Source organism: Pipra filicauda, unplaced genomic scaffold (assembly GCF_003945595.2).
Source record: "Pipra filicauda isolate LSUMZ 115617 unplaced genomic scaffold, ASM394559v2 scaffold195_size2193078_pilon, whole genome shotgun sequence".
Lineage (NCBI taxonomy): Eukaryota > Metazoa > Chordata > Aves > Passeriformes > Pipridae > Pipra > Pipra filicauda.
Window position 1 is genome coordinate 142,450 of NW_024104304.1, and position 27,326 is coordinate 169,775.

The window sequence follows — 27,326 nt, forward strand, 5'->3', positions numbered from 1 at the left end:
GCTGTGGCGGGGCGGGCGGGGCGCTGTGCCCGGCGCGGGGCTGAAGGGGCGGCGCCGCTCCCGCACCTGCCGCCGGCGCGACCTGCGGGGCTGCACGGCCCGGCCGGCCATGGCCGCGCTCCTCGGCCTCGGTAAGTGCGGGGGGCGGGAGGGACCCCGGCCCGCCGGGACTCGAGCCTCCTCATAGCTCTTCTCTGTGGCTTCCCCTTTCGGGTCCATCCCCTCTCCTGCTCCCGGTGAGCCTCCCAGAGACCTGTCGGGATTCGCACCGGCTTGGGCAGGGTCCGGCAGCCCGGCCCCGGGGAGCGCCTCTGCAGCAGGGGTGAGGTAAGGCACGGCAGGGCGGCGGTGAGGAGCCGAACCGGTGAGGAGACCCACGGATGGGACGCCTTGTCTGAGTAAGCAGCCACTTGTTTGCTGACTGGAGAGTGCTGGATGCTGGCACTGCTACATAGAGGGCTGCTGACACTTCCTTTGGGTTTGAGTGGAGAAACAGGGAAAATCAACAAAGCTGGGACAGAAGGATTTGGTAGAAGAGAATACAATGAGAAAAGTATATTTTTATTTCTGGTGGGGTTTTTGTTGTTGTTTATTTATTTATTTATTTATGTTATTCTCCCTCTTCTCAAAACCCCACTATTGTAAACTTGTATTCCACTGTCAAAAATATTTTGTATGTAGTTCTTCCTGAGCTCTTGTTACAGTAAAATTGTCCTTTATTGCTTTTCAACTATATTCAAAGTATATTCAGCTATAGTTTGCCATTCTCCTTTGGAGCTAGCTATCTTGTTGGTCTTGCCATTGGATAGAAACCACAGCTTTGTTTGATGTTATTCATTATTACCTGCCAGAGAATAATTCTGCAGTCTCAGAATTGGGAAATGTAATTCCTCCATTCCTCAGTTCCCAATCTGCAAAATGCGGGTGCTAAAATGTTCTTTTTTTTCTCCCCTTTTCACTTTAGACATCAAATTCTACAGAACATGGAATTTTACACCTACACAATGAATCAATAGTCACTTGCATAAAAATACAGACATCTGTAGAAATTTAAATATATGTGTCTTCTTGTCAAAATGGGTCCCTATAAAAGTTTTAGCTACTAAGATGCCCTGAACTCTTTTAAGCAGGAAACAGTCAGTATTCCAAACACTAGAGTAAATAACAAAAGTGAATGACTAAAGTAGTAACTGTAAATTTAAACAGTTATATAAGCTATAGTGCACTGGATTCTAAAATCATATAGGACAGTGTTTCATGTATACCCCTGGCAGTGTACCCCTCCGTCTTGCTAAGGAAACAAATGACACATCCATAATATATCATTAGACCTAGCGAAGCCCTTTCTTAGGCTGAATTGCTTTCAATCATCGATTATGCTACTCAGCTCTTTATTTTGCAAAAGCATATCCTTGTTTTTGTGGACACAGTTTCCAGGTGGGTTTGAAATAAGCAGCAGTCTGAAATAATCCTTAAAAAGGAGCAGGTGCTGCTAGTTGGCTGCTCAGTCAGTCCTACTTTGAGTATCCATTTTCAGCCACTGCTCCTCGAAAGCTGTTGGAACAGGAGGGAGGCAGCACAGAGTCTTTGTGCTGCAAATCCTAATCAGATGCGTAAATCTTCTGTTATGTCAGTACCTACAAAACAGGCAAATGATCATCCAGTGAAGTACCTTTTCTTAATAAGTTCCTACGTTTGTAATTTTGTATTGTCTTATATATAGAGTCATTTTCACCCGTTAAGTATTTGACAATGTTTTTTCTTTTGTCGTCTGAACAAATAGTGAGTAATTTCACAGTTAGACCTTTTGGAGACAGTCGCAGAACTAAAATGTTGTCTTAATCAGCCGAAATTGTTCCTATGGATGGGCCAGCTGCCCCTTCCTCCATGTCAAGAGGCAGGAGCTGTTTCTATCAATCGGTTTTCAAGGTTGACGTACAGACGCAGCCTAAAAGGGTATTTCAGGCTGGAAGTCACTGAAATCATCAACAGTCTTGCATAGATCTGAGAACTGGCAGGAATATGCACAACTGAGGAAGGATTAGCACCAGCTATAATAAGCACATATGGCCTCTTCTTTGGCTCGTAGGGACACTAGATGCTGTTGTACCTGTAGTATTAAATGTTGTTTTATATTTATCAACATGCATCCAGAAAGTGTTCCCTACAGCAGCACTATTATATCACTGGTAAATATCATTTCCAGAAGGGATGTCATCACCTCTAAACAGTACTGGCTCTTTAAGATTATTTAGATGAATATTTTATATGTAATTTCTTACTCTAAAATGAATCATTGGAAAAATTTAATTTCTCCCGGTAGGGTCTGGACAAGTCTTGAAGGAATATTTCATGCCTCTTGCACGTGATGTTTAAGGGATTAAACACTGCTGGAAACTACTCAAATTCCATATGAATTTACGTAAACATGAGGGGGGTGGAAAAGGACACTTGGTCTAGAAGATGCTGTGTCCTTCAACAACTAAGGAAAACACTCGCATCAGGTGTTCAGCAGCTAGTTTGATAAAGCCTGAAATCAGTGTCTGAAACTTAGTTTTATAGAAAATAAAGACATGTGGTTACAATTTAGAAGTTGTGTTACCATGGGAATGTTGATGAAACCCCAGGTGATTTTTCTTTTCTTAGCAGGGCAATTTAATTTTCTACTGATAAGTCACAGGTGGTGATACTTTAAAATTTTTTACCTTGAAACCTCCATATCAGTCCTCAGTTTCAGAACTTTTTTATGCAATTAACAGGCTCAGTGCCCTCAGGGAAGCAGATAAAGACATAAACTGGGGGGTGGTGCTTTCAAGAAATAATGAATCTGTGAAATAAAAACAAAGAAAGTGAAGAGTACTCTATTATAAAATAAAGTTGCATTTATTGTCTAACAATTGTGTACCTGTCAAATCTTTCACATAGTTTATTCATAGGAATTCCAGTATAATCTATCTTGGTGAGATTTCATGCAAATAAAATGCCATTTCCTCTGAATTTTATACTGTTTTTCTTTCTGTAATTTATTAGGGATCTTAGAACTGCAGTAATTTCTATATGTCTGTGCACTGATGTCATATATAGCTATGGCTGATGTTATAATACTGGGGTAAAACAATGCAAAATATGCCACACTGCAACTTCAGAAATTTAAATTTAATTTTCCCGTTGCAAAACTGAGGAAAAGATTTCTGCTGTTAAAAAGTAACTTGACAGAAAACTTGAATCTATAGATAAACTACAGTAAATTATATTTTTGTAATCTATAAAAAGGGAAAAGGTGGAAAGGAAAAGGTCAGTACAATATCTACTGTATTAACTATATAACACTGTATTCTGTTTTCACAGTTTTGTTTATGCATTTCACATGTATATCTACTGTCCAGACTGCTGACTGTCTGCATTTGAGGGAGCAGTGTATAAATGCTGCAAATGGATGTGAGAGTGTCTGGAATGTTGTTGAAGATGCCTGCAATATTTCAGGTAATTCTTTATGGTGTACGCATCTTTATTTTGAGTTGTTGTATCATACATATTCATAGTTTATCACAGTATTGCTGTGGTAACTGAATGAATCAATGAGATTTCAAAGAGAAAATTACAGCAACAGACAGACAGCTTCTGAAATCCTTGACAATAGCCAATGCTATTTTTAGTAACAGTCATATTGTCCTTTCAATAAGGTGATAAATGAAATTTCAGCACTATGAACAAAGTCAGAGTCTGAACCAAGTCAAGAAGTCTGAATTCAGCAGAACTTATACTCTTATGGGATCCAGTTAAACAAAGCCAGTGTGCAGCTGGAAAAAAGTTCCAACTTTGTTTTACATAATTTAGAAGAGTTGATCTGCCCCCTCCCTGGAGGTGTTCAAGGCCAGGGTGGATGGGGCTTTGAGTAACCTGATCTAGTGGCAGGTATACCTGCCCATGGCAGGCAGGTTGGGACGAGATAATCTTTAAGGTCCTTTCCAACCTAAACTGTTCTGTGATTCTATAATCTCACACAATACCCAAAACAATATAGTACTTACTTAAATTCTTAAATATTGCACTAGAATAAGAAAATAATCAAATAAAGAAAGCCTCAAAGGAAGTTGTGTTTTAGGGAGGCACACTGTAATTCTTCAATGAATAAATAGTAGCTCCGTGTCACAGTAATTCACTTGTAGGGGGTGATAGTATGATAAAGTGCAAGTTATGACACGGTTAAGCCTCCTTGAATTGTTAAACAGATTCTCGCAGAAATGAGGGCAGAAAATCAGTCTCTTTCTCTGTTTATTGCACTTCCAATATCTGATGCTTTATTTCCAAATAAACTATGTTTTAAGTAGGGAAAGACCAGGTATTATAAGTTTGACCTGAAACTCATCCCAATCTCTGTGGTTGTTCAGATGAAACTGTTCCTTTCTCCAAAGGCTATTATCTTCTTGAACAATTCTTGGCTATCATTTACCGCCTCTCTCTTCCTTTAAATCCGTCCAAGACCTTGCTGTTAAATTTTAAGTGTTCATCTTCCAGGTGCTGTTGCACTATAGTCTGATAGTGTCATTAGACCAAGCTAGTAATGACACCTTTTTTGACTGTTAATGTCAAGGGCCTTGATTTGCTGCTACATTGCTACATCAGCACTAGGAAATGATAAGGGCCGGGGACTCTTTTCTGACTGAATTCACCTGTCATGGGCAGGATGTAGAGGCATCTGTATCTCCATGGAAACCTCCCTTCTGCTTATAATGACATTATTTGAACAGAACCAGGAATGTCGTGATGCCGTAATCTGTTCTGAGCCTCAGCTGCAGCAGAGTTGACAGTGGGAATGCCCCTCTGTCTGTCTTGATGTCACAACCTGATCCCACGTTTGTTTGTGAGGGAAGTCAGGCAGCAGAAGTTGCTTGGCTTCGTGGTCAATAAGCCATTCCTGAAACATTCACCTGTAGTGTAATCTACCTGAATGCCTCTATATGTCTGATTTGTTGCATAGATTTGATGGCCCAAATGTCCCAAGGCAATATTTAAAATAATTAAAACAGAAAATTCTCTGAGAGGTCCTTCTTAGTGTGTCTTTTTCCAGATACTTATCTGCTTTGCAGATAAAAGTATCTGAATGCTTTTAAGAATAGATGGACTAAATGAAAAAGACATGAGAACAGTTACAGCAGTCCCCAAAGAAAATTAGTTTCAGTCCAGGTTCTATTGAGCTCTTAAATATTTTATGTGAAAGTGAAACAGTTTCAAAAGATATGGTGGCTGTTTGGAAAAAAAAAAAAAAAGTAGTATTGGAATATGCAGTACTTTCAGGCTCAGGTAGACTAAAAGATGAGCTCTCTAGAACCAGACCTCTTCCCCAAATCACAAGTTGTACTTGCTTCTCTCACATCATTGACAAAGTCAGTAGCACCAAGACTACTTGACATAAAGATCAGGTTTTGTGCTGTAGCCTATTAATGATTATACCCTGCAACCAGATGAAGTGGACCGGTGTAATTACTTCTGTGATCTCCCCTTTTGATGTACTGCATTTTCCCATAATATACTGTTTATCTTACTTATCATCCTATATACTTATTCACTGATATTAAAGGTATTTGTAACTCCGCCAGAGAGACCATGCAGAAATAAATTCTTCTTGTGATTGCTTGTTTGGTTTTGCATCTGTATGTTTCTTTAGGATAATAGCTTTGGCAAGGACTCTCCAGTATCACAGAGCACTCAGGTATTGTGTTGGGTCTAGGACAAATTATACTAAATGTGCTTGTTAGGTACCATGATCCCAGAGCATGTAAATTGAGTCAGTCAGACCTCCTGGAGAGCCCACAGAAACAGAGATAGAAAATCTACCAGCAGCATTATTATAAGAGTAACATTATACTGTCTGTCATTTGGAAGTCTAAAAACTTCATGGATGAACTGTAGGAATGGAAAGGGCCCTTCAGTTCTGAGCAACAATGTGTTACTTGAAGGTAATAGCCAATGGGGCAAATACTTGTTTTGTTAGTTTCTTTATGCAAAACCTAATTACAAATGATAATTACACTCCTGCTCTGTAGTATGAGTTCAGTAACTCAGTCCCTCAGACTGTAACCTCAAAGTTAATAGTGTGATTATCAAGACCTCTATCTTTTGCTCTTTAGAGCATGTCTGGGAACACTCTCCAGATGACTGCCTAAGTCACTCCTTTTCCTGTCAAACTTTCGATCGCTGTTTCCCTACTACTACAACAGCATTTCCAGAGTCTCAGTTTATAGTCCTCTGAGTCCTATCCTTCTTCTACCTTTTGGGCTTTTTTGGTTTGTATGTTGGTTTAGGGTTCTTTTTTTCTTCTGTTATTTCACTGAAAAAAATAAATATTTCTGAGCTCTGATTTAATGAGGAGTATAAATTTTCTTAATTTTTCTGAACTGAAAACATCTGTGTTCAAAGAAAAAACCTCAGATCACTTAAATTTTAAGGAATCTCATTTTGAATTAGATTTGGATGAGTTCAGTTTTCTTACAATAACAGAAAATTGAGGTTGGAAGGGATCTCTGGAGGTCTAGACTGTGGTCTCACCAGTGCTAGAGGGGAAAACCAAGGACTTTACTCTGCAGTCTTCAACTGCAGTTCCCACTGAGACAACTGAAAAGCTGACTGTGCAAGAACAGAGATTATCACTCTGGAAGTGTCAGCTTCTACTCTGTCATGCTTCTATTTGTGGTCCCGTGTACATGAATTATGTACTTATAAATAAATCTAATTATGGGTAATGGTTGCCAAATATTAGGTTAAGTGGGCATTTTTTTTGGAAATGCCTTGGAAGCATATGTGTAAGATAAAATATATTACCTAGACCTAATCACTGGTGAAACAGCAATAATTGAAAACCAGCAATAAAATATTTTCTGCTGTTCATCACAGCTGAATCAATACAGTGTACACACAGACCAATACTGATAATAGGTTATTTCTACACAATTTTCAAGAAGTCAGGCAAGGGAACCCCATAAATCTGATGTGCTTCCTGATTCTGTCTGTGCCGTTTGTATGATCATAGCCCCATAACCTTCCCCTCACCCCAGTTGTCAGCTGCTGTGACTCAGCTCACAGCACATGGGGCCATTCTGAACACAGCCCTGTGTCTTGACTTCTGACCATGACATGTTAGTGTCGTGAACACAGGTGAGCTACGTGAGGCTGGGGTGCTGTATAAGATATACTGGGTTTTGTGGGTTTTATTCTTCTACCTCTATTCACCTCCATCCTTGAAGTGTCCTCAGGATCTTGAAGAAGAAGTCATAAATTTTGTCAATAAGCTAATTTTTACCCAAGCCCCTCCTGATCTTTGTTGTTCTTTTTCTACCCATGAAATTCATTCTCCTGAAATTCTTCTATTATCCCTTACTCACTTGATAAAACATAGAGGAGAATATCTGCCCACCTTCTTGAGCCTCCATAGTTCCCATGTCACCATATTATTTCCACCCTAGTTTCTTGGTCAGGGAGTATTTTATATCCATGACCTTCAGTAGACCTTCTGATCTCCTTGGCTACTGAAAGTGTGAGGTCTAAGAGTCAGGGTCATGCTCTACTTCTGAAAATGCAGGAGGCAAGTTGAAGATGCGGCTGAAGAGATACAGGCAAGCCCAGGCACCGTCACCACCTCCTTTGCTAATACAAGGGGTGAAGTGGGAACAGAGACTGAGAACTGCAGCTCTTGCTGGCCTGTGACATTCACCTGTAGCAGTGCATTTTCTGATACGCCCCCAAACCCTCCTTAGCAACAGCAACTGAAGGAAGGGCAGTGCAGACACGGTTTGAAAAAGGGGTGGCAGGACGTGGACGTGCGTTGTGGAATAGACGATTCTCGTTCCTTCGGGTGCAGGCAAAATGCAGTTTCCTCTTCCAGAAGTTTGCCTAGATTGCTTTCCACTGCTATTTGTGACAGCAACATATAAATGATGTTAAAACTCTAATCACATTAAATCTTGCCCATGGTGGTAGTGACACATAGCTTCTCACTTTTCAGTTTTACTGGAGTGCACAGTCTCTGCTGCTCCAGGCTAGTGGGGAAGCAGCAAGGCAGGAAGCCAGACAGCAGCGTTCACAGGGCAGAGAAAATAGCCAAAGTGCTCGGTAGATTAAAACTGATCCTCGTGCTGCCCTGGGATTTAGTTGGATCTCATGAGCCACGTACTCCTTGTCTGACATATTGCGAGACGCTATCTATGAGGTGAAGAGAGCAAATGTGCTGGTTTGGGTACCTGCTTACCTGTTTTGACAAGGTAGCTCATGGCTTTAACAAAATAAAACTTTCTTAAATGGTGTTAAACTGCTTCTTATGTAACATTCTTAAGTAATGTGTAACTTTCTTCATAATAAATAATAAAATACTTTGAAAAACTTTTAGCTCATAAAGTGGAGAATTGATTGATTTACCTTTGTACACAAACTAGTATATGCTCTTTGTTACACATACAAGGAAAATATGACCTGACAACCTGTGTGAGTGTCTTTGTGATTGAGTCCAAGTGCACACACAAGCAATGGGCTTAAAACTGGGCTGGTAAGCTAGGGCTTCTGCATATTTTTTTATGTTAACTTCTTTATTTTTATTAAAAAAACCCACTAAAAATCAGAGTATTCTTGGACTAATTTAAATCTGTTATCATTCTCAGACAATGACATGGTTCTGTAGAGTAGCTGTCCAAGGGTATATCCAAATGGCACTTGTAGGCTCATGCTATCCTGACATGAGTTAGAGAATCTGACTTAGTGCTGACATCTCCTCAGCCTGGGGTTAGCATCACCATTATCACAGGACTAGGTCTGCCATCTGTGTCCTCTCCCTCACACTTTGTTACGTGGCAGTGCCTTAGCCTGCACTGTGAATTCCTATCCTTATACCAGGCACCTCATTTCTACACAGGACCAAGATCAGTCTCTCAGGGCCTCAGTTCAGGATGTGCCCCTCCACTCCTTTGCACCTTTTCAGTTTGGTCTCTGTGCCTCATCTATTTAGAATAAAAGGTATGCGTTAAAGGTTTTATGTACCTTGTAAATGAGAACAGATATTCTGGCAATGGGTCAGATGAAATAAAAGAAGGGAATATTGTACTCGCAACTTTATTATATTACTCTGAATATTATTTAAAATTTGTAAATTATGTTTTCAAACAAAATTAAGTGCAAGCCATCTTCTGTTGGCAAAGCATATTATTTTGGTGCTTCAATTGAATTGTTTTATATAAACATATCACTTAAGCGCTCATAAACATTAACAACATTATAATTTTAATGGTGAGTTCTAGGTAATAAGTGCAAGGCAGAAGACACTGTTGGATGTAATAGAATCATCCAGGTCCGGGCTGATGATTACCCAGAATTTAAAAACTGTGTCTGCACTACAGACAATATCTGTAGCATCACAACTTTACTTGGGAAACAGTGCAGCATTAATAAAGGTAACTAAACACAGTTTTAATTATGAAGACCAAACTGAGTAATTTTTTAACCCCCATTTTAACTGGATTCAAATTTCTTTACATATTTCTCAAATCTGAGAATTGCTCTGCCAAATTAGTTTGGTCTTTTCTATGATATTCACACTCCATATGAAAGAAATGCCATATCTGCTTTAAAATAAACAAAACCAATAAAATGTATGTGATAAATTCAGATAGTTTCTAAGGCTCTTGCTCAGTCCACTGGAAAGCAAGAGTGAAAACACAATGTGTGTTGAGGGCTACTCATTGCCCAAGGAGGTTTGAGCACCACTGGATTTAGGTTATATATAGACAGACAGATCCAGCCACCTTATGAAGGGGAGTGTGAGGAAATGGGGATGCACAGTGGTGCAGTTGTGTCACATTGTGTTGCAGGAGCACCTTTACTACATCTGGGAGAGGTTACTGGATGTAGGAAACATGGTCACCACCTTCGTAAAACTGTACATAATACGTAAAATGCATCTTCTAAAATTTCTGTTGTAATCAATGGGCCCAGCTCCTCTCAGTTCATTTTATTATTCTGAGAACTCTTATCCCTTCAGAAAGCCTGTCTGTAATTGAGAATTACTCAGTGGACGAAGAAATTGCAGTTTGTGACCCAGTGTCTCCTGGCATAATGATTAGCAAAGCTGATACAAGACAGCTAAAATCAGCCAGTGAATGAGAGTCTGGAAAGTTGATTCATGGCACTGATCCATTACTCCCTGCTGGCATCAAACAGCATGCATCAAATAGTAGTAGAATACATGGCTTTATTGCAGGGGAAATAATATCCTGATCTGTTACTTCTTTCCCCAAACAAGAAGTTTGCGTATCTAAAACCTGACATTGATGTCATTGGAGCAGTTGCTTTTGCTTCTAGCAAAATGAAGTAATTTTATATTTTTTTGCTGATTGAGATGACATTTCTCACTAGCATAGAAAAAAAGTTCCTATGGAGTTACACTAGTGTTGAGTTTACCTACAAAGGATAGCATATGGTGTTGGTAGGTACTTTCATGAGTAATTCTCCCTGTCTAACTTAAATTACTATTTCAGGTAATGAATGAACCATCTGCTGGCATTGTGATTTTCTCTTTACAAATTATGCATTGGATTAAGATGATAATCCATGATATGTCAAATCTGTAGGTGGTTAAAATTATGTGAAATGTATCCCTTTATATGCAGTAATTTTAGTGTAGATTTCTTTTACTACTGTTTTGCAGCTGAATTGTTAAAGGGGACTGTACTGTACAGATAACAGCACACAGTAAGCATGAGGAAGATTCATTAGTCTGCAAGACTCTGAAATTATTCTGTGTTTACCTACAGCTCAGAATGAAACTAGGGCTGTTTCATTCATTGTATTGCATTAAGACAATTATCCTTTTCCTGTGTTTTGTGCTGACCTGTGATGATGCTCCATCTTCCATTTGATTTATATCTCTGTTTGTACCTATTTGTACAGAATATTTGGAGTCTTTCTCAAGATCAGACACTGAACTGAGTTTTAGGCAGCACAGAAACCCCGAAGACAAAAGGCACTCAGAAGAATTGGAGAACGATTGCCGTATTGCAAAACAACGCTGTCGAGAGGACCCTTCCTGCTTTGCCCTGTACAGGAGCTTCCAGAGAGCATGCCAGGCAGATGCAGCAAAGTGCAGGTTTCCAATGGTCAACCAGGAGTGTTTGTCAGCATGGAAAGAACTGATGAAAACAGTGCTGGGACAGTGCAAGTGCTCAGAGCCACTTCAGATGAGATGCATTAAAATATGGAAGGGAATATTTAACAACCGTTGTTTACAATACTCTCAAGAGAGCCAAGCTTCAGCACCCAGTGGACATGATGACGACAGTGATGATGATGACTATAATGCTGATGTTGATGATGAGAAGAATCTGGTCACTGACACAGGTTAGTGTTATTCCAGCAGTCTGAACGCTTTCGTACATAACAGTAGTGTCCACAGTCAGTAAAAAGGTTTTCTTAATCATTTGCACTTTAACATTGAAAATGAGTTCATTTTAAAAGGCCTCTTTATAAATGAACTCACAATATGATAGAAAAATGATAGCCTGGTTGCAAATACTTCTGTCCTTCAATATGTTAATTTGATACAACCTGATCCAAATCAGTCCATTTTAGCTTTTCTTTATGACTAGAAACAGTATAAGACCATTAACAATAATTTTCTAATAGCAAAAATTGTCGACTTGCCTTGACTTTAGGTCATGACAAGCAGCTGGTTCAACTTGAAAACTAGTCCACTGATGAACACATTAAGGCCTCTGGCTTTTATTTATTCACAAGAAATCTGACTTTATAATGCAGTAAGCTCTAAAAAAACTCTTCTTGAGTTCACAGGTTCTATAATTATGTAAAGAATGTTATCAGCAGCCTTTAATAAACTGTGCTTTGATCCCAGAACTTATGAATATATGTAATAGAGAGTTTAGAATTTGTTAACGGGTTCTACTCAGTGAAACTAATTTGTTTTATTCTTGTTCATTTTTACTACTGGCCCTATGCAAGCAAGACAGCCAATACTTTAAAGTTAAAAAGCTAAGCTGAGACATTATTTATCACTTATGCCTGTATCTGTGTCTTTTTCTTCTAGACAATATTAGTATGGAAACCAAATTACAATGGGGTTTATCTGCTCTCTCAAAACAAGGTAAGTCTGAATTTACTTATGAATCCTAATAAATCATTTTAGTTCTATTTTCAGATAGTGTACAATGTGCCTCGAGATTGAAACTAATACTTTTCATTCAGATGAGTGAGCAGGGAGTCAACAGATTCAACATATTTTTAGTTAAACCACTGAGTAGATAAGAACTCAAAAATGCCGGGTAATAATCATGATCCTGTTAAATTTACAGAGGAAAATCTTATTCCATAAACATTTTAGGGGCAGAATTTTGTCAATATTTTTGGAAGGTTTACAGTGCAGTCTAGAAATATCTAAACTAACTTTGAAAGCACAAAAATGCCGTTTATATTCTCTTCTTCATTACTTATTACATAGCCTAGCATAACAATGGAGATCTCAGCAGTTTCAGGAGGGTTGCTTATGAGGGCCAAGCAGTGGAAAAGAGAAGTATGAAGATTACTCAATAGGCTTAAAAGAAGCATTGCTGAAGAGCTGGATCAGAATTTTTGGGAGACAGACTTGTTTTTATTGGGAATGTTGCAGACAGGGTGACTACCGGTCATCACTTGAGAAAAATTTTCTTGTGATTTCATTTTAAAACTGTTATTCTTTTTAGTGTACACAACCAATAGAACCTGTTTGGATGTGAACAGGGAGTGCGTTGAAGATGAAGTATGTAACAAACAGTTGTCCCTGTACCTTAAAGTTTGCTCAGTAAATAAGAAGTGCAACATGGAAGAATGTCAAGCAGCCCTAAGGTTCTTCTATCAAAACATGCCTTTCGAAGTTGCTCAAATGATGATATTTTGTGATTGTATCCAGCATGATGAATCCTGCCACAGAGCCAAAGAACTTCTCCATGGCAAGCCCTGTGCAGTTACTGCAGTTCAAGCCCCATCGTGCCTGAATGTAATCCATATGTGTGAAGAGAATGAATTGTGCAGGTTAGTAGTAGAAGTATTTTGTACAGTAAGGTGCTTTTGAATAATGATTTGGTCAAATCGTTTTTATATATATATGCTATATATCTCATCTATAACAAAATTATTTTCTGCACTGAATCTGCTGTGTTTGACATCTTCACAGATGTTTGCATCAACTGTAGTAATTCCAGAAGTAATTTCACAAGTTAACTGAAAAGATTAATTTTCAGAAAGGTCTGGAATCTGGTGTGGGTTTTTCTTCCTCCTGTATCATGACACGTAACACCATTTCTGCTGGACAAACAATACTGTTGCATATTTTCATTACCACTTTCTTCAGATAACACCTGCCCATCTTCCCCTTTGCTCTCTAGCAGTTTGCCCAAGTGGTGCAGCAGACCAGATGAAGCTTGTTTGGTTAATTACCTTCTCAAGCGCAGAGTCTGACCCTTTGTACCCAACAGCCGTACAACCAACTTGGCCTGTTCAGAAAACTTTTGTCTTACTCCCTTTGTCTCCAGCATACCGATTCTTGCAAAAAGTTGGCCTGAAACATGCACAGACCACTAAACTTATGAAGAATAATGCCCTTTCAAGATTTTATTTTATGTTTAAAAAACATGCAACAGGATTAGCCCATATTTGTAGTTCTACTTAATTGCCACCATTTGTGGATGGTCAATTGGCCCACTTTGATTTTCAGTTTAGTTACCAGTTCCCTTGTGAATTAGACCTGAATTTTAGCTCAAAGCTGTGCTCAAATTAACCTTCAGTCAGCATACCAGGAGGCCAAAAGATGATTTTGGTTTTGTACAGATTATTTAGGTTGATGTCAGTGGGAATTACCTCTTTTTATGTCAAAAGAATTGGGCTACAAATGTATGTCTGTACCTGTGTAAACAAGTAATATCATAATTGAAAATTTCTGAAGTCCCCATAATTTTGGGAACATTAATGTTTCCTGGCACTGACAATAAGTGCATATAATGAGAAATTAGTCTATTAATTATGGCTGGGCATATCTATAAATCAGGAGATGAATAAAAATAATTCCTTAGAACAGAGGTGGCATCTGCTTTGAAAACTTTGCTTGTGTAATGAAAATATTTACAGAAATTTCTTAGCCAGTATTGTAGCAGTTCATGCTTTTCCATGTGACTTCCTTATAGCCATTACACAATATCAACAGCAAATTAATAACCTAATTTTATGATTAAGGAAAAATAATATCTTAATGTACAATATACAAGAATTTACCTTTATCATCCCCTAACATTTAATGTAAGTGCTAAGAAATCTACAGATTTCTTAATTAATAATAGATGTTTTCTATTGTCATATACAATGCATTAAAGGCCAATTCTATTCCATCCTAAGAGCAAATAAACTGAAGATTATTGATCTGGAAAGCAAGTTATTTCTTCTTGTAATTTATATCCGCTATCAATTAATCTTTAAGTTCAGTTGAATTACTTTACACTTTCCTGAACCTTGGACATTTTGTATTTTGTTAGCATTCAGGGGGACAAGGGGTTGACAAAGAACATAGATTATTTAATGTAAAATAAGTTGAGTGTTCATTCTTCCTTCACACTGCCCAACTAACTGATCCAGTAGAACAGCAGCTAGTGTGGTTTCATTGTGATGACTGGTCTGATTCCTCTATCGGCATTTTTTCTGAGTATCAGAGACTGTTGGAATTCACACTGTGTTTTGCTGGGGAAATCTCCACAGGTGCTGATTAGAAGAGCAGTTGCTTTTTCTCAAAATCAGAGCAGAAATTAGGCTAGCTATCACTGAATATTGCAATTTTTGAAGGCTTAAGTGGTAACTTGGAAATACACTCTATTTTAGTGGTGATCCTTAAATGTCTTTTCTTGAAATCACAGTTTTTACAGTGTCATTGTATACTTCTTTTCTTCTTTTTTTTTTTTTTTCTTTTTCCCACCAGGAAAAAATACACATCTTTTCGGTCAAAGTGTTGGAGACACGTGACAAAAAAATGCTATGATGATGAAGCTTGTCTTGAAACTTTAATCAAGGATGACATGCCCTGTTCTGCAAATGCTGATTGCAAAGCAGCCTACATTAGCAACTGGGGCACAATGCTGCACGTGGAGTGTACCTGCCAGAATCTGCCTCCCGTGGAGCAGTCTTTGTGCAAGCTCTTCCATCACATGCTTCACAGCAAATCCTGCTTCACTGAGTTACGTGAGTAACACATAAAACCTCTAAGAATAATTAAAGAGTATTAAGATGCTGGCTTTCACCAGATCTTTACTATATCTTTGATACCACAGATTTCAGCAAGATTTATAGCTGCAGCTTTTTTTAAAAAAAGTCCAAAGCCTTCCTGTCATTGGCTTAATGTTGTACTTTGGTACACTGTTTTTTACAAATAATATGAGGCAGGGTGTTGGTTTTCTTTCTTTTCTTCTTGGAGACTAAATATTAGTCTACCTTACGCTTATTTAGCAATAGACTTCATTCCACAGAAAATACTTCAATTATTTAAATAGGACTTTATATAGGAATGGAGGCTTTAGGATTTGGTCTGCTTTAAAAACACTGGCCTTAACTCAGATGAAATGCATGCACTTCCTCAGAACCAGTATCACCTTTTATGTGCTAAATAAATCAGCTACTTATTTTTGTTAAATATAAAGGTCCTTGCCAAGTCTTTAGTTAAGAGAGAATTGCTAATGCAATAAATGGCATTGGGAAAAAATATGAATGTTTTAGTCTGAATCAGGAGTGTGTCTTTAAAGCAAAGCTCCTGTTTGTCCCCACTCATAGTGTCATGGGTCACATCATGGTGTGGTTCTGCATCACAGGGTGGTTTTCCTGGATTCCTGCAGCTTAAAACTGAACCTGAGGGTTCATCTGTCACCTCTGCAATGCTCCAGCTACATCCAGATTGTCTGGTCCATTGACCAGATCAAAGATCAGAATATCCTCCTCTCAAATCTCTGATCTATTACACTAGCTATCTTGCTATATAAATCCTCTTAGGATATATTACCTGTTAGTGCATCATACCCTATGCCAGTCATCTTCTACATGTAATTATATATATTCTCAAACTAACTTGAGAGATAACTATATCTAAATATTACAATGAAAAGCAATGGCTTTTTCATAGTTCTATCTGATGGACTGCCTTTTGAAAACATATTAATTGTGTGCATTCATTTCATTGAAGGAATTAGCTGCTTTTTTAATTCTAGTGACCAAAATGTTACCACTGATAAGAGTGTAATTTTCTTTCTTGTCACTCAAAGTCTATCCAGAAATTATGATAAAGTTGCTGAAACACTGCCCTTAATTTAGTTAATCATTACTCAAACTCAGACTCTGAGAAAATATTAAAAATCATATAACAACTCCCCTGAAAAAGCAGGGGACACACTTAGATTTGCGACTACTGGCAGTGATTTTGCTTTTGAATGTTACTTGTTTGTTTGCTTTACAGCTGAATTTAATGGTCCAAATGAGTGAAGACATTGTTGTATTAGTTATTTCTTTACCTACAAAACAAAAAATATGATCCTCATGTCGGAATAATCAAATAATTGCTCATGAGCTTTGCCATTCCCTGAAGCAGCCTCAGGATAAAATGGTTTGAGGTTATTTTGTGATTGAAACTTCCCTAACCTAATTGAGATTGAAGAACAGAAGCTTACATGCTCATGGGGTGTAACAATTTCCTGGTAGTTAAACAAAACTCGTTTAGGGAAACAGGACCTTGGGCTGAGTAAAGGATCAGTACCTACTCTACACTTGCAGGTTATTGTGAATCTTGCTGCCTTTTTTTTCTAGATGTTTAGTTGTAATGCAGCTAAACTGATGATGGTGATGACTATGGGTTTTATTATAAGGCACAATTTTAATGCTATTATCTGCAAGGCAGCTCAGAGACATGGAGTGACTACTCTGTTGCAGAGCCCACCCATCCCCGTCTGCTAACTCATTCATCTGGCCTGAGCGTGAACTTTGGATGACTTTCACTCTTACAGTGGCAGTGATTTTTAACACTGAAGTCTTTCTGAATAGGCAAATACCCAGGGCTAGGAAAAGGGATCTTTACCTCTAGAACTGGTGTGAACAGACCCACAAGTGGTGTTTACACCATCTCATCTTCCTACTCTTGTATGGCAGTGCCTTTGCTAGGAGCAGATGCTCTCGGGGCTGTGCTTACAGGATTACATTTGCTGCAGACTCAGTAAAAGGCAAGAATTGTGACTGGCTGCTATATGAGGCAGAAGCGCAGTGTGGATCAGTGCCACTGTAGGATTGGTGTCACAATAGGAATAGGCAAAAATGTCAGTGAGAGAAAGCTAAAATTGAAGCTTCCAAAATATTTTAACTCTGGGTTGTACTTTTGGATCTCACAGAAAAAAAAAAAATAAATTGCAGGTAGGTTTATCTGTTTTTATTTAGACAATGTTCCAGGCTGAAAATGTGAGCCTTTCTTATATTGTTTTCATTCCTAAAGGGAATAAAAATTTCTCAGTTTAGAGTTCATGTGAGTGACCATGCACAGTCTTGTATGGTTTAGCCTCCTGCTCTGTAAACTGTTCTACTTAGGTAAACCCTTTATTTTTCATTTCAACAGAAGATGCATATTTTCAGATACGTTCATGAAATTATGCCCACTACGAGAATAGACCTTTGTGAAAAAATGTATTGATGTCTGTCAACTCGGAGAATAAACTCTGTGGTTTGGAAATTACTTCTAAGTACAACCCATTTCTCATCACTTTTACATTGGTTTGATGGGCCCAATTCTTCTGGTGGGCCTATTTTTAAAATAGTTTATGTGAAAAGAGAACTTAAGCTGTTTTGTGGCAGAGAATATTTTCAAAGTGTGCTTGTCCCCCATAAGACAAACTACATGGGAGGTTTAACTGAGATGGGAAAGGAAAAACTGTTATGCTCTCATTCAACTTGTTCATTGAGTATTAGTAAACAGTATTTTTTAAAACTCCCTTTACAAATTCTGTGGTGGTTATCAAAATATCAAACTGCAATAGTCACCTAAATTAATTTTTTAAAGCAATATTTTGAATGGGTAATTTCTTTCCAATATTCAGGTCAAATTTCCATTCAGAAGAATGGTTTTGGCTGGGTAAATACAGAAATGCCAGGGAAGAAGCCTTCTGGAGCACAGCTCCATTCTTCTGCAATTAGTGGTGAGTTTGGGCAAGTCACTCCATAATTTCCATAGAAGTACTCTTGAAATATCCCTCATGTATGATAGGAAAGACTAAAGGTTGGGTCCCTTGGGTGGGTTCAGGCAAGCGAGCTCGACCTCTTCCTGTCCTGTTCAACCTGGATAGCTCCCTACTTGTTTGGCTTAGCTTATATAACCACAAAATAAAGTTAATGAGACTGAACCAATTTCTCTGATAAGTGCTTTTGAAATAGATGTCTCACGATCACTATATTATAATTGGGGAAAATTAAGCTATTAAACCTTCCAGAGCCTGTCTCTCTGGACAGTCATTAGAGAGTAGTAGTCGTAATGTGTAATACAAATTATTAGCTTTGATGTCATAACTACTTTTATCTCTCTTGACTTTTTGTAGTAGTTACAACAACAAAATTAGGAACCTGCAGTAAGTGGTCTGAAAAGGGGCTTGTGTTATGCTTCATCAGACTTTACCTTCTCATACTAAAGAAGGACACGCAATTGTGGATCACAATATCCCATAGGCTGAAGAGCTATATCTACTTTTATTTCAATGCATTTACAGTAAGCAATTAAGCAACATAAAGTTAAAGGATACTGAATTAATATATAAATTTTCTCATTGTTGAAATAATATTATTTTATATTTTCTTTTGAGGGACCCAGTTACAGAGTGAGAACACTAAAGAGCTTAATGCACAAATATCAACTCTAATGAGAATGACCTGTTCTACCTTGTGGAAGACAGATTGCAATACTCCAGACATTACTAAAAATTAGTTTCCAGAGCGGGTCATACAGAACACTTTAAACAGTGAAAAAAATAATTCAGTCTCTGGATGTAGTACAAAATGAAGGGACTTCTATCCTCTCCATCCTTCAACTATTGCTGAAGTGGGCAACCTGGGAAGTATAATAATAGACTAAGGGAATGGGATTCCTGAGACCTGTATATAATAATAATGAATAATTAAGCATGTGGCCGTAGTGTTGGCATTAAAACTACTTAAGAATTATGCATGTCATCCAAGTGCTCTGTGTAGCCAGAGAAGAAAGTCAGGGACCCTCAAAAGAAGATTAATCCAATATTTTCAGACTGCATTTTCTGGAAGCATGGACTTCTTTTTACCAAGTACAGAGGGAGCCTGAATCTTTTGCTGGAAAGAGACTCTAGTGGTTAAATAATGCAAGTCATAATACAAGAAATCCTGCTCTAAGTAAGAAAATGCAAAATGCAAGATATTTCACCCCTGGGACTAGTTCTAACTGCAGACCCTTTCAGTGGGTAAAATATATTATACATTTCCCTCAGGGATTCAGATAAATATTTGCAAAAAAAGCAGCCTGCACCCAGTTAATTCTGTTCCCACTGAAGTCTGAATACTTTCCAAAAACCTTTCCTTGAAGTCTTAACAGAACTTTGGATGGCCTTAGAAAAATAAAAAGAACGCTGACCAGCCTAAACTATACAATAAAATGTTCCTTCTATTGGAGCTGTCATGTACTAGATGGGGACTCTCTAAGCCATAAAAGTCTCATAGGAAGCCAGGCAAGGAGAACAATTTGATTCAGGATATCTACCTGATGATAAAAACCACATTGCAAATTGTTTCATAAATCCCACAGCCAAAAAACTAACCCAGTATCCTAGTAAATTTGCTAGTAAATGTGCATTACTCAGGGTGCAAAGGGAGTTATCATCTTCACAAAATATTTATCTTCAATGAAATCAAATCCCAAGAAGAATCTCAGGGTGCAGAGGCAAAACAGTTAAATTGTCAAATATGGCCTTTTGTGTGTGTGAAGGCTTTTGAAGTTATTTGCTTCTTGGCTATTTTCTGCTTGGAAAGCAGGAGATGCAATCTGCTGATGTCACTACAATAAAATATCAGAAGAAGCCTTTACTTAGTTTGTCACTGAAAGATAGAAGAAACTCTTTCACCAGTTGAAATGAATGACCATCCACAGATGACCATGCTCAGAAGAAAACTCAGTATTTCTTCAGCTTTTTCTTAATTTTTTTCTTCAAAAAATAGCTTACTGTTAAAAAAAAACAGATTTCTCCATTCTACTCAGCAGCATTGTGAATCATCTCATTGGGTAAGACTGCTTTAATAAAAGGAGTCTTTCATAATAAACAATAAGTCTGAACATATATACATATATCCAAATATATTTGCAAATAAATAGAACTGCAGTAGTTGAAAAAATATTATTCCAGCTTTTGGTGTAAAAGAATTATACCAGGATTCTGTAAAAATCTTGACTGGATCTAAACACATTCCCATTCTCAGGGGAGAACAGGCCAACACAGTCGTCTGTGGGCTGATAAAACTCTCTTAACAAGATGTGATATGGTCAGAGTCATGACCATGTAAAAGTTAAGGAGACTTTTGCTGTAAGCTTAGGTGGGGCCAGAATTTTATGTCATTTTGGAAACAATATCCAAAAATCATTCCATTTTTGGAAAAAAACCTGATAAATCAAAATTTCTCCAAACTTCAAAGATATTTCATATCTAATTATGCATTTTCAGCCTGGTTTTGACTTTATCCTATGCAAATTATCTCCACGATTTTACAGATCCACATAATTTAAAAGATTGCTTCCCACACTTTAATTTGAAAAATTAAAGTGTGTGAAGATAAGCATTGACATTCATCAGCACAGAGCTTTGGAGCTAAGTTAGGGGTTTTTTTATGGAAGAGAAAGCAAGAAATACAGAACGTTTATCCTGTTCTTGTGAGATACAGTAAAATTGGGCTTGACCCAAGACTGTTGAAATTAATCTCATTTTGTCATAAATTGTAGTGTTATATATTTTCTGCTGAGGAGTTGTGCTGTGCTGAGTATCTAGATAAACAAGTAATTGGCAGGGTTTATCTATAATTATACCAGCTGCTGTGGGAACTGAGATTAGTTCAGCTCCAGTGACTTTAATTTGTAAGGTATGAAACGTTGTCCATCTGACTGTTTTTTAAATGTAGAAAAACGCCTGTGACAAGCTGTGGGTAGCCAAGAAACGTCTGAGCACAAGCTGGCATGATGGTTCGATGAATATGCACTGTGTATAGAGAAGCAGGTAGATTTACAATAGAGTGCAATCCCACTAATTGTTCCAGCTGTTGACCCACAGTTACCCTCTACCAAGCCTCATGACTGGAAATGTCCATGTGTCTGTGTAGGCAGCTCCAGCTAGTGCTTCAGTGGTACCTACAGCCCCAGTCGTTCTGTCCCTGAGGACATCATGCAGACACGGGGGCCCTGCTATAGACCTGCCGTGAGGTGAGGAGGCCCAAGAGTTTCTCATGACTACAGGCCACCTCCATGGCACAGAGCAGCGACCCCAGCACCTCACAGCCCCATGGAAACGCCAACCATCCACTTGTGTCTCTATACATACCAGTAGTTTAACCACAAAGAATATATAAAATGCAGAATTAGCTTTTCAGCCACAAAGTTTTGCCTTCTCCTGGCCTCACAAATTTCCTTCCTTCTCTGCAGCTCTGAGAAAATACATGGTTTCTAGCATGATCTCATCACTAACATCCTTCTTTTGTTCCCAACAGAACTTTATCAACATCTCTTTTACCAGCAATTCACCAAAACCACAGCATTTTTTAAGATTTTGACCAAAAAAATAGAAAAATTTTATTTCATTTGATCATTTAAGAGTGCTTTTATAATCAAAATGAAACACCTCCTACAAATTTTTAAGAAAAATATCACAATGTTTCAGTGGAAATTTATTAGCCCATTTTTAACTACCCATGGCTGTTATTCCTAAAAACTTGTAAGGTGTAACGATTTTCCTAGCATTGTGGTAAGTGATGTACTTGAAAAACTTCTTTTTGCCTAAAATGTGTGTGAAATTCACTTCCACTTCAAAAAAGCAGGAAACTGTTATTCCTACAACTGCTCCTGCACTGGTAAAAAGGTTTTAAAAATGACTGTGCAAAATTAAGATTCAGAAACTGAAAAAAATGCCTACAAATTACTCTTTTGCAAAAACTCATTATCTTAAAGAAATGTTGTAACTTGAGAGGTGGGCCAACTGCTGATCTGGTTTTTAATATATGTTTTTAGCAATCCTGCTCTGAGACAAAAATGGACCTCACACCTCTTTCTTCAAAAATTCACCATGTTAAATATCTTTCAGTAGGTTGCTGGATTAAGTGGTATGTTTGTTCTGTGCAACTTGTGATGGTTCAATCATTGCTTTAATTTTTGTTGTATTGGAAAACTTGAATTTGGGATAGTTTTTTGAGAAAGAGCACCATCGTACCATAAAAGCCAGGCAAATCCAACCCCCTGTTCAACTCCTTGCTTGCCCTGCTGTAGAATAAATATTCACTCTCTTACTGGAGCTGCTCCAGCATCCAAACAGCCTGTGTTTGTATTACACTGTATGCTACATCTGCTGCATTTATGTGGTGTATACAGAAATGTCTCATTTAGGGTTTGTGTGTGCATATGCACAAACAACACACAAGACATATAATAACTGATAACTTATTCAGAGACCAGAATTTGGCCTTCTCACAGCCCAGATAAGTGGCCCAGTGATGATGCCAGGAATCCATTTCTTCTTCAGTGAATGTTTCACCAGCTATGTAAGGTGGAGCAGCTAAGGCTCTCTGCATTTGAGTTTCTATGTAAATAAAACTTATTTGATTGTATAAACATGACAGAATCAGTGCAACAGGAAAGTCAGAGAAAGGTCTCATGGTTTATGTTTGCGGCTCTGCATTTATGCCCTCCTGTCAAGTCATCTAACCTCCACACCTCTCCATACCATGTCCAGGCTTCCATTACACTCTCAACTGAAATATTTCCTTCAGAATATTTGATCAAAACTGATGAATTCATTCCTTCAGGAAAAATAAGTTTCTCCTCATTTGGAAAACAAAAGTTGAAACAACTCCCAGTTTTTCAACAGCTGGAATTTTTAGCACATAAGCCACCTAAGTGGCTTTTTGGTGAGAAGCCTAAGAGAAAGAGGAAACTGCATGGGAATGGGGCCCAGAAACACAGTTTAAATCTAAATCCCATTTTACATTAATTTGATTCTAGATCAAGTATTGCTGTACACTGTAATTATTGTAATATGTGAAAAAGGAAAAGAAGGCTAGAAGGCAAGTAGGAGCCAGGTCTGCTCTGATACACAGAAAAAAATTAACATTTTAAAATGAATAGGGAGAATACTCTAAAATACAAATCAGAGTAACAAGCTGTTCCCCTGGAGCAGAGTAAAAGGTAGTGCTACACCTGTGAAGTGCTATTGGAGCTGGTATTTACTAAAAGAAGTCTGAAAATTGCTTTGTACCAACTGGCGAAGGAAGAGTTATTCCTACCATTGACATACCATTTTAGGTGTTTTCCCTCCTTTTAATTACTTATGTAAAAATTGATAGCTATTTTAGCTTACATATGTACACATTCTAGTTCAGATCTCAAATCTGATTCTTATTACTGAGAAAGTAAACACTTCATGTCTGTTTTCTGTTTTTTACTTTTAGGTGAAACAGTCTACATTATTGCCTACTCCTCCTGCATAGCTCTCATATTAGGAATAGTCCTGTTGACTCTCCTCAACATCAGGTAATTTGATAGGGATATTAATCACGGGTTCTAGGAAATTGGAAAAGCAGAAAATAAAATGTTTTGACTTGGTTAAGAGGTAGACACTGCGTTTGTCTTTAAAAACAGTCCCAGTGATGGAAAGAACTGACATTGTGGGTGTCAGCAGGGAAGAGTGAAATACGATGCGTATCTACAATGCCCTCCATTCATGCAGAGATCCCAGGCTTTAGGAGGTTTCATTTCCTGTCCCATGGTAGGGGAAGGTGAAATCTGAATTCAGAAATTCTGTGAGGCTACCTTCCTAGCCCCATAGCAGGCAGCAGTAATGCAAAAAGGAAATGAGAATATTCAGGATTATAACGTATTTAGAAACCAAACCATGAATGCTGCTATTGTAGTTAATATTCTTGCCAAATGCCATTTTTGCTGATAGGATTCTGTGAACAACACCCATCATCCCCACCATCCTCCCCTCCCACCCCCTGCCCCATATGAGAAACTGCCCACACACCAATGCTTGGTAAGAAAACAGAAATGTGCATTCACTTAGTTAAATGAATATGGCCTTTTCTTAAATGATACATTTTCTTGGACCAAATTAAATGGCCAGATTTCAAGAATTACACTGTCAGATGATAGGTAACAGAACATGATGTAGCAGGAGCTATATATAGTGGAAGGGATATTGAGTCAAATTTCATTATTAAATTCAGAGGCAGATCAAAGAGGAATCACGTAGAAAAATGCAGAAGGCAAGTCAAGAATATATGGGAACAGAGACTTCCTCTTTAGGTTTGCAGTTACAGGAATATCAGCATATAAATAAAACTCAGATTTAAAGAATACAGAGGATGGAAGAAAGAACAGTGCATTAATAACAATGAAGCAAATTATTTTTTACCACAGTGTTCATCATAAAAAGAGGGGAATTTTGCCACTGATTTCAATTAAGCCAAAGTTCAAAACAAAAGCTGTACAGTTTATTGTTGAATACATGCACATTCTTTGTTTTCAGAGCCTGCAGAACAAAATATGAGTCAAGAAGTCTCTTGCCAGACCATTCTTCTGAAACATTTATGGCCCATTATAAAAGTCACAGATGAACTACTCTGTTGCTTATGCTTTTTAAGGCTATTCTTGAAAGCCAGCCTGTACAGATGTGATAATAAAATATATATTAGAAAAACTACTATAAATTACAGAATTTTGTAGTTAGGAATACAAAATATTTTTATATTTATTAGCTCATATAAAACCTTTCACAAGCCAAAAGAAAAAAAAAGGTAGAAGTGTGCTCTCTCTTATTTGCGTAGATTCACAGATCTGTCCTGAGCTGCACATTTCCTATATTTTTAGATGCACATGGCAGTGGTATAAATACTGCATCAGCAGTGGCAGTCTTTGAAGCCTACCCTTCTGATCTCAACTCATCTGGAAGAAAGAAAAAAAATCAAGTCAAAAACATTTTAGAGAGCTGATAAAGAGCACATATGTGATAGGTTTGTACACTAGGCTCCCAGATACCAAGTACCTGATGTGGTATGTGTAAGGCAGCAGTCACAGGTAGGCTGCCTGTAATTCGATGGTGGAGCACTTGGGGGCTAGGAGAAGATCAGGATTAGAACCGCTTTCAGATCTAAAATGACTATCTGGACTACTGCTTTGACCCCAGAATGTTGTTGCTGGAACTGGTTTTAATTTCTCCTCCAGTATGCTTCTAAAAGAAATGAGTGAGGTTTGCCACGTTTAATGCAGTAAGTTTAGAAAGCATTTTGAGGTCTGAATGCCCAGTGGAGAGAGCCACTTGCTTGGGGCTGAAGTGCCTGCTTCTCAAGAGAGAAGCTATGACCCATCTCATTATCTGTGTTTCCTATTTGTTGCCTCTAGGAAAGACCCGAAGTGCCTTATTCTCCCCTTGCACTGTACTGGGAGTCATGGTCCCTAACACACCATTCTGGATCCCACTTCCTGGCTATGGGCTCTGGACTTCTCTCTGTAGCTGAGTTGTTTGGCTAGATTTAAGCTTCTATTTGTTACCAGTGAGTGGTCTTTGTCAAATCTTGGTAACAATCTGGTTCTGGTGAGCACAGGATAATGCACTGGCATTTCTTATTCCACTGTTATCAATGAGTAGCACATATATTGTCTTGTTATAATAGCATCTGATTAATTACTTTTATTTTGAATGTGATTAATTTTAATTTTGTTTGAATTATCACTAAATGTAATTCAGCTCCAGTTTTGACTATGACAGATGACTGATCTAGGGCTAGAAATTTATGTGATCAGAAAAGCAGGGATCTCTACTCTTCAATGCGACTTTTGCTTCTTACTTTGGTAGCTTGTGAAATGCTTAGTGTGAGAGCAAAATCTTAAGTGTGCAGTTCTGCTGGGGAGAGATTTAGAAATTTTTAACAATTATTAAAATATGCATTTTCCCTGTCTTTATCATCTGCATAAACCAAAAAAACTTGTTCTTGTTTTGCAGTCAAATGTTTTGTCATTACTAGATCAGCATTTGGACAAAAATACAGAAACAGAAAAATGCAGTTATTTTGTTAATTAAAAAGATCTCCTTTGGCAGTCCAGCAAATTGCAGCACTTAGCTCACCTCCCAACATATAGGTATTTTAAAGTGGTATATTCATATTCTTCATCTTAAAACTGTGAAGTAGAAAACTGAAAATACTGTTGAGAATATGTTCTCATCAGTGTTGGGTAAAAACATTTCTTTATGTAGGAAATGTACTTATGACATGAACCTTGTGCTGGTTTTCAGTCTGACTTCAAAAAACAGTGATGCAATGCTGAAGCCTCCATGTCACAAAATTTGAAGAGAGCCATTTAAATACAGATTTAACTAAACTTTAGTCAACCACAAAAAAATCTCGTTCTTAGAAGCTTTTTGTTTTCTAATTATCTTATATTTAGACACTAGAATTCCAACTCATATATGTGCTTAGACACACTGACACTCAGAAACAAATATGTAGAACATATTTCAAACTGAGGGTAAGTATGTGAGTTACTCTGAAAGACAGCAAGATATTTAGTGGCTATTGTGTTGCTTCTGTGATTTTACAGGCTCTCTTCATTAGAGATGAATTACATGCTTAATGGAAAAAGTACATTTCCTCCATTATGCATGCAAAAAGTATTATTGTGATTCATATTTCGTAGTGATACTGCATTCTGTGAATTGTATCTAGGTGTTAGTTATTAAATAAAGGAATTTCTGCTGGGATGATCTGTATTCAGGTGATCATGATTAAACTCTGCTTCATGAACAGTTTTGTGATCATAGAATCATAGAATTGTTTAGTTTGGAAAAGACCTTTAAGATCTTTGAATCCAATCATGATGGAAGAAAAAGCAGTATTTTTGTAAGAGCTTCATCATTAAAAATATTTCCCCTGAAATATGACATCTTCCCAAATGAGGAAAATTAAGTCTCATTGATGACTTGGAATTCCCAGGACACAGGGTCATTTTGGGTAAGGATGTGGCATTT

General features: G+C 37.8%; 1 protein-coding gene and 1 long non-coding RNA gene across 5 annotated transcripts; one reads left to right on the forward strand and one right to left on the reverse strand.

Moving 5' to 3' along the window:
* On the forward strand, window positions 1-27,062 carry GFRAL (GDNF family receptor alpha like). Of its 4 annotated transcripts, none has more exons than XM_027730541.2 (9): window positions 2-131; window positions 3,349-3,483; window positions 10,933-11,379; window positions 12,083-12,139; window positions 12,735-13,062; window positions 14,993-15,252; window positions 18,135-18,233; window positions 23,752-23,833; window positions 24,831-24,988. In XM_027730541.2, exons 1-9 carry the CDS (start codon window positions 110-112, stop codon window positions 24,916-24,918), a joined length of 1,518 nt encoding a protein of 505 aa, XP_027586342.1. In that variant the 5' UTR covers window positions 2-109; the 3' UTR covers window positions 24,919-24,988. The 4 variants fall into 4 exon arrangements, with proteins under 4 accessions (XP_027586346.1, XP_027586342.1, XP_027586343.1 ...); XM_027730542.2 differs by lacking the exon at window positions 24,831-24,988 and adding an exon at window positions 25,703-27,062 and having other exon boundaries at window positions 6-131; XM_039380443.1 differs by lacking the exon at window positions 2-131 and adding an exon at window positions 378-398.
* Window positions 1,375-2,849, reverse strand: LOC120323094. The gene is made up of 2 exons (XR_005563239.1): window positions 2,706-2,849; window positions 1,375-1,637 (listed from the first exon to the last, which is right to left on the reverse strand). It is a non-coding gene; the product is annotated as an uncharacterized LOC120323094 (long non-coding RNA).
* Window positions 27,063-27,326: the final 264 nt, after the last annotated feature.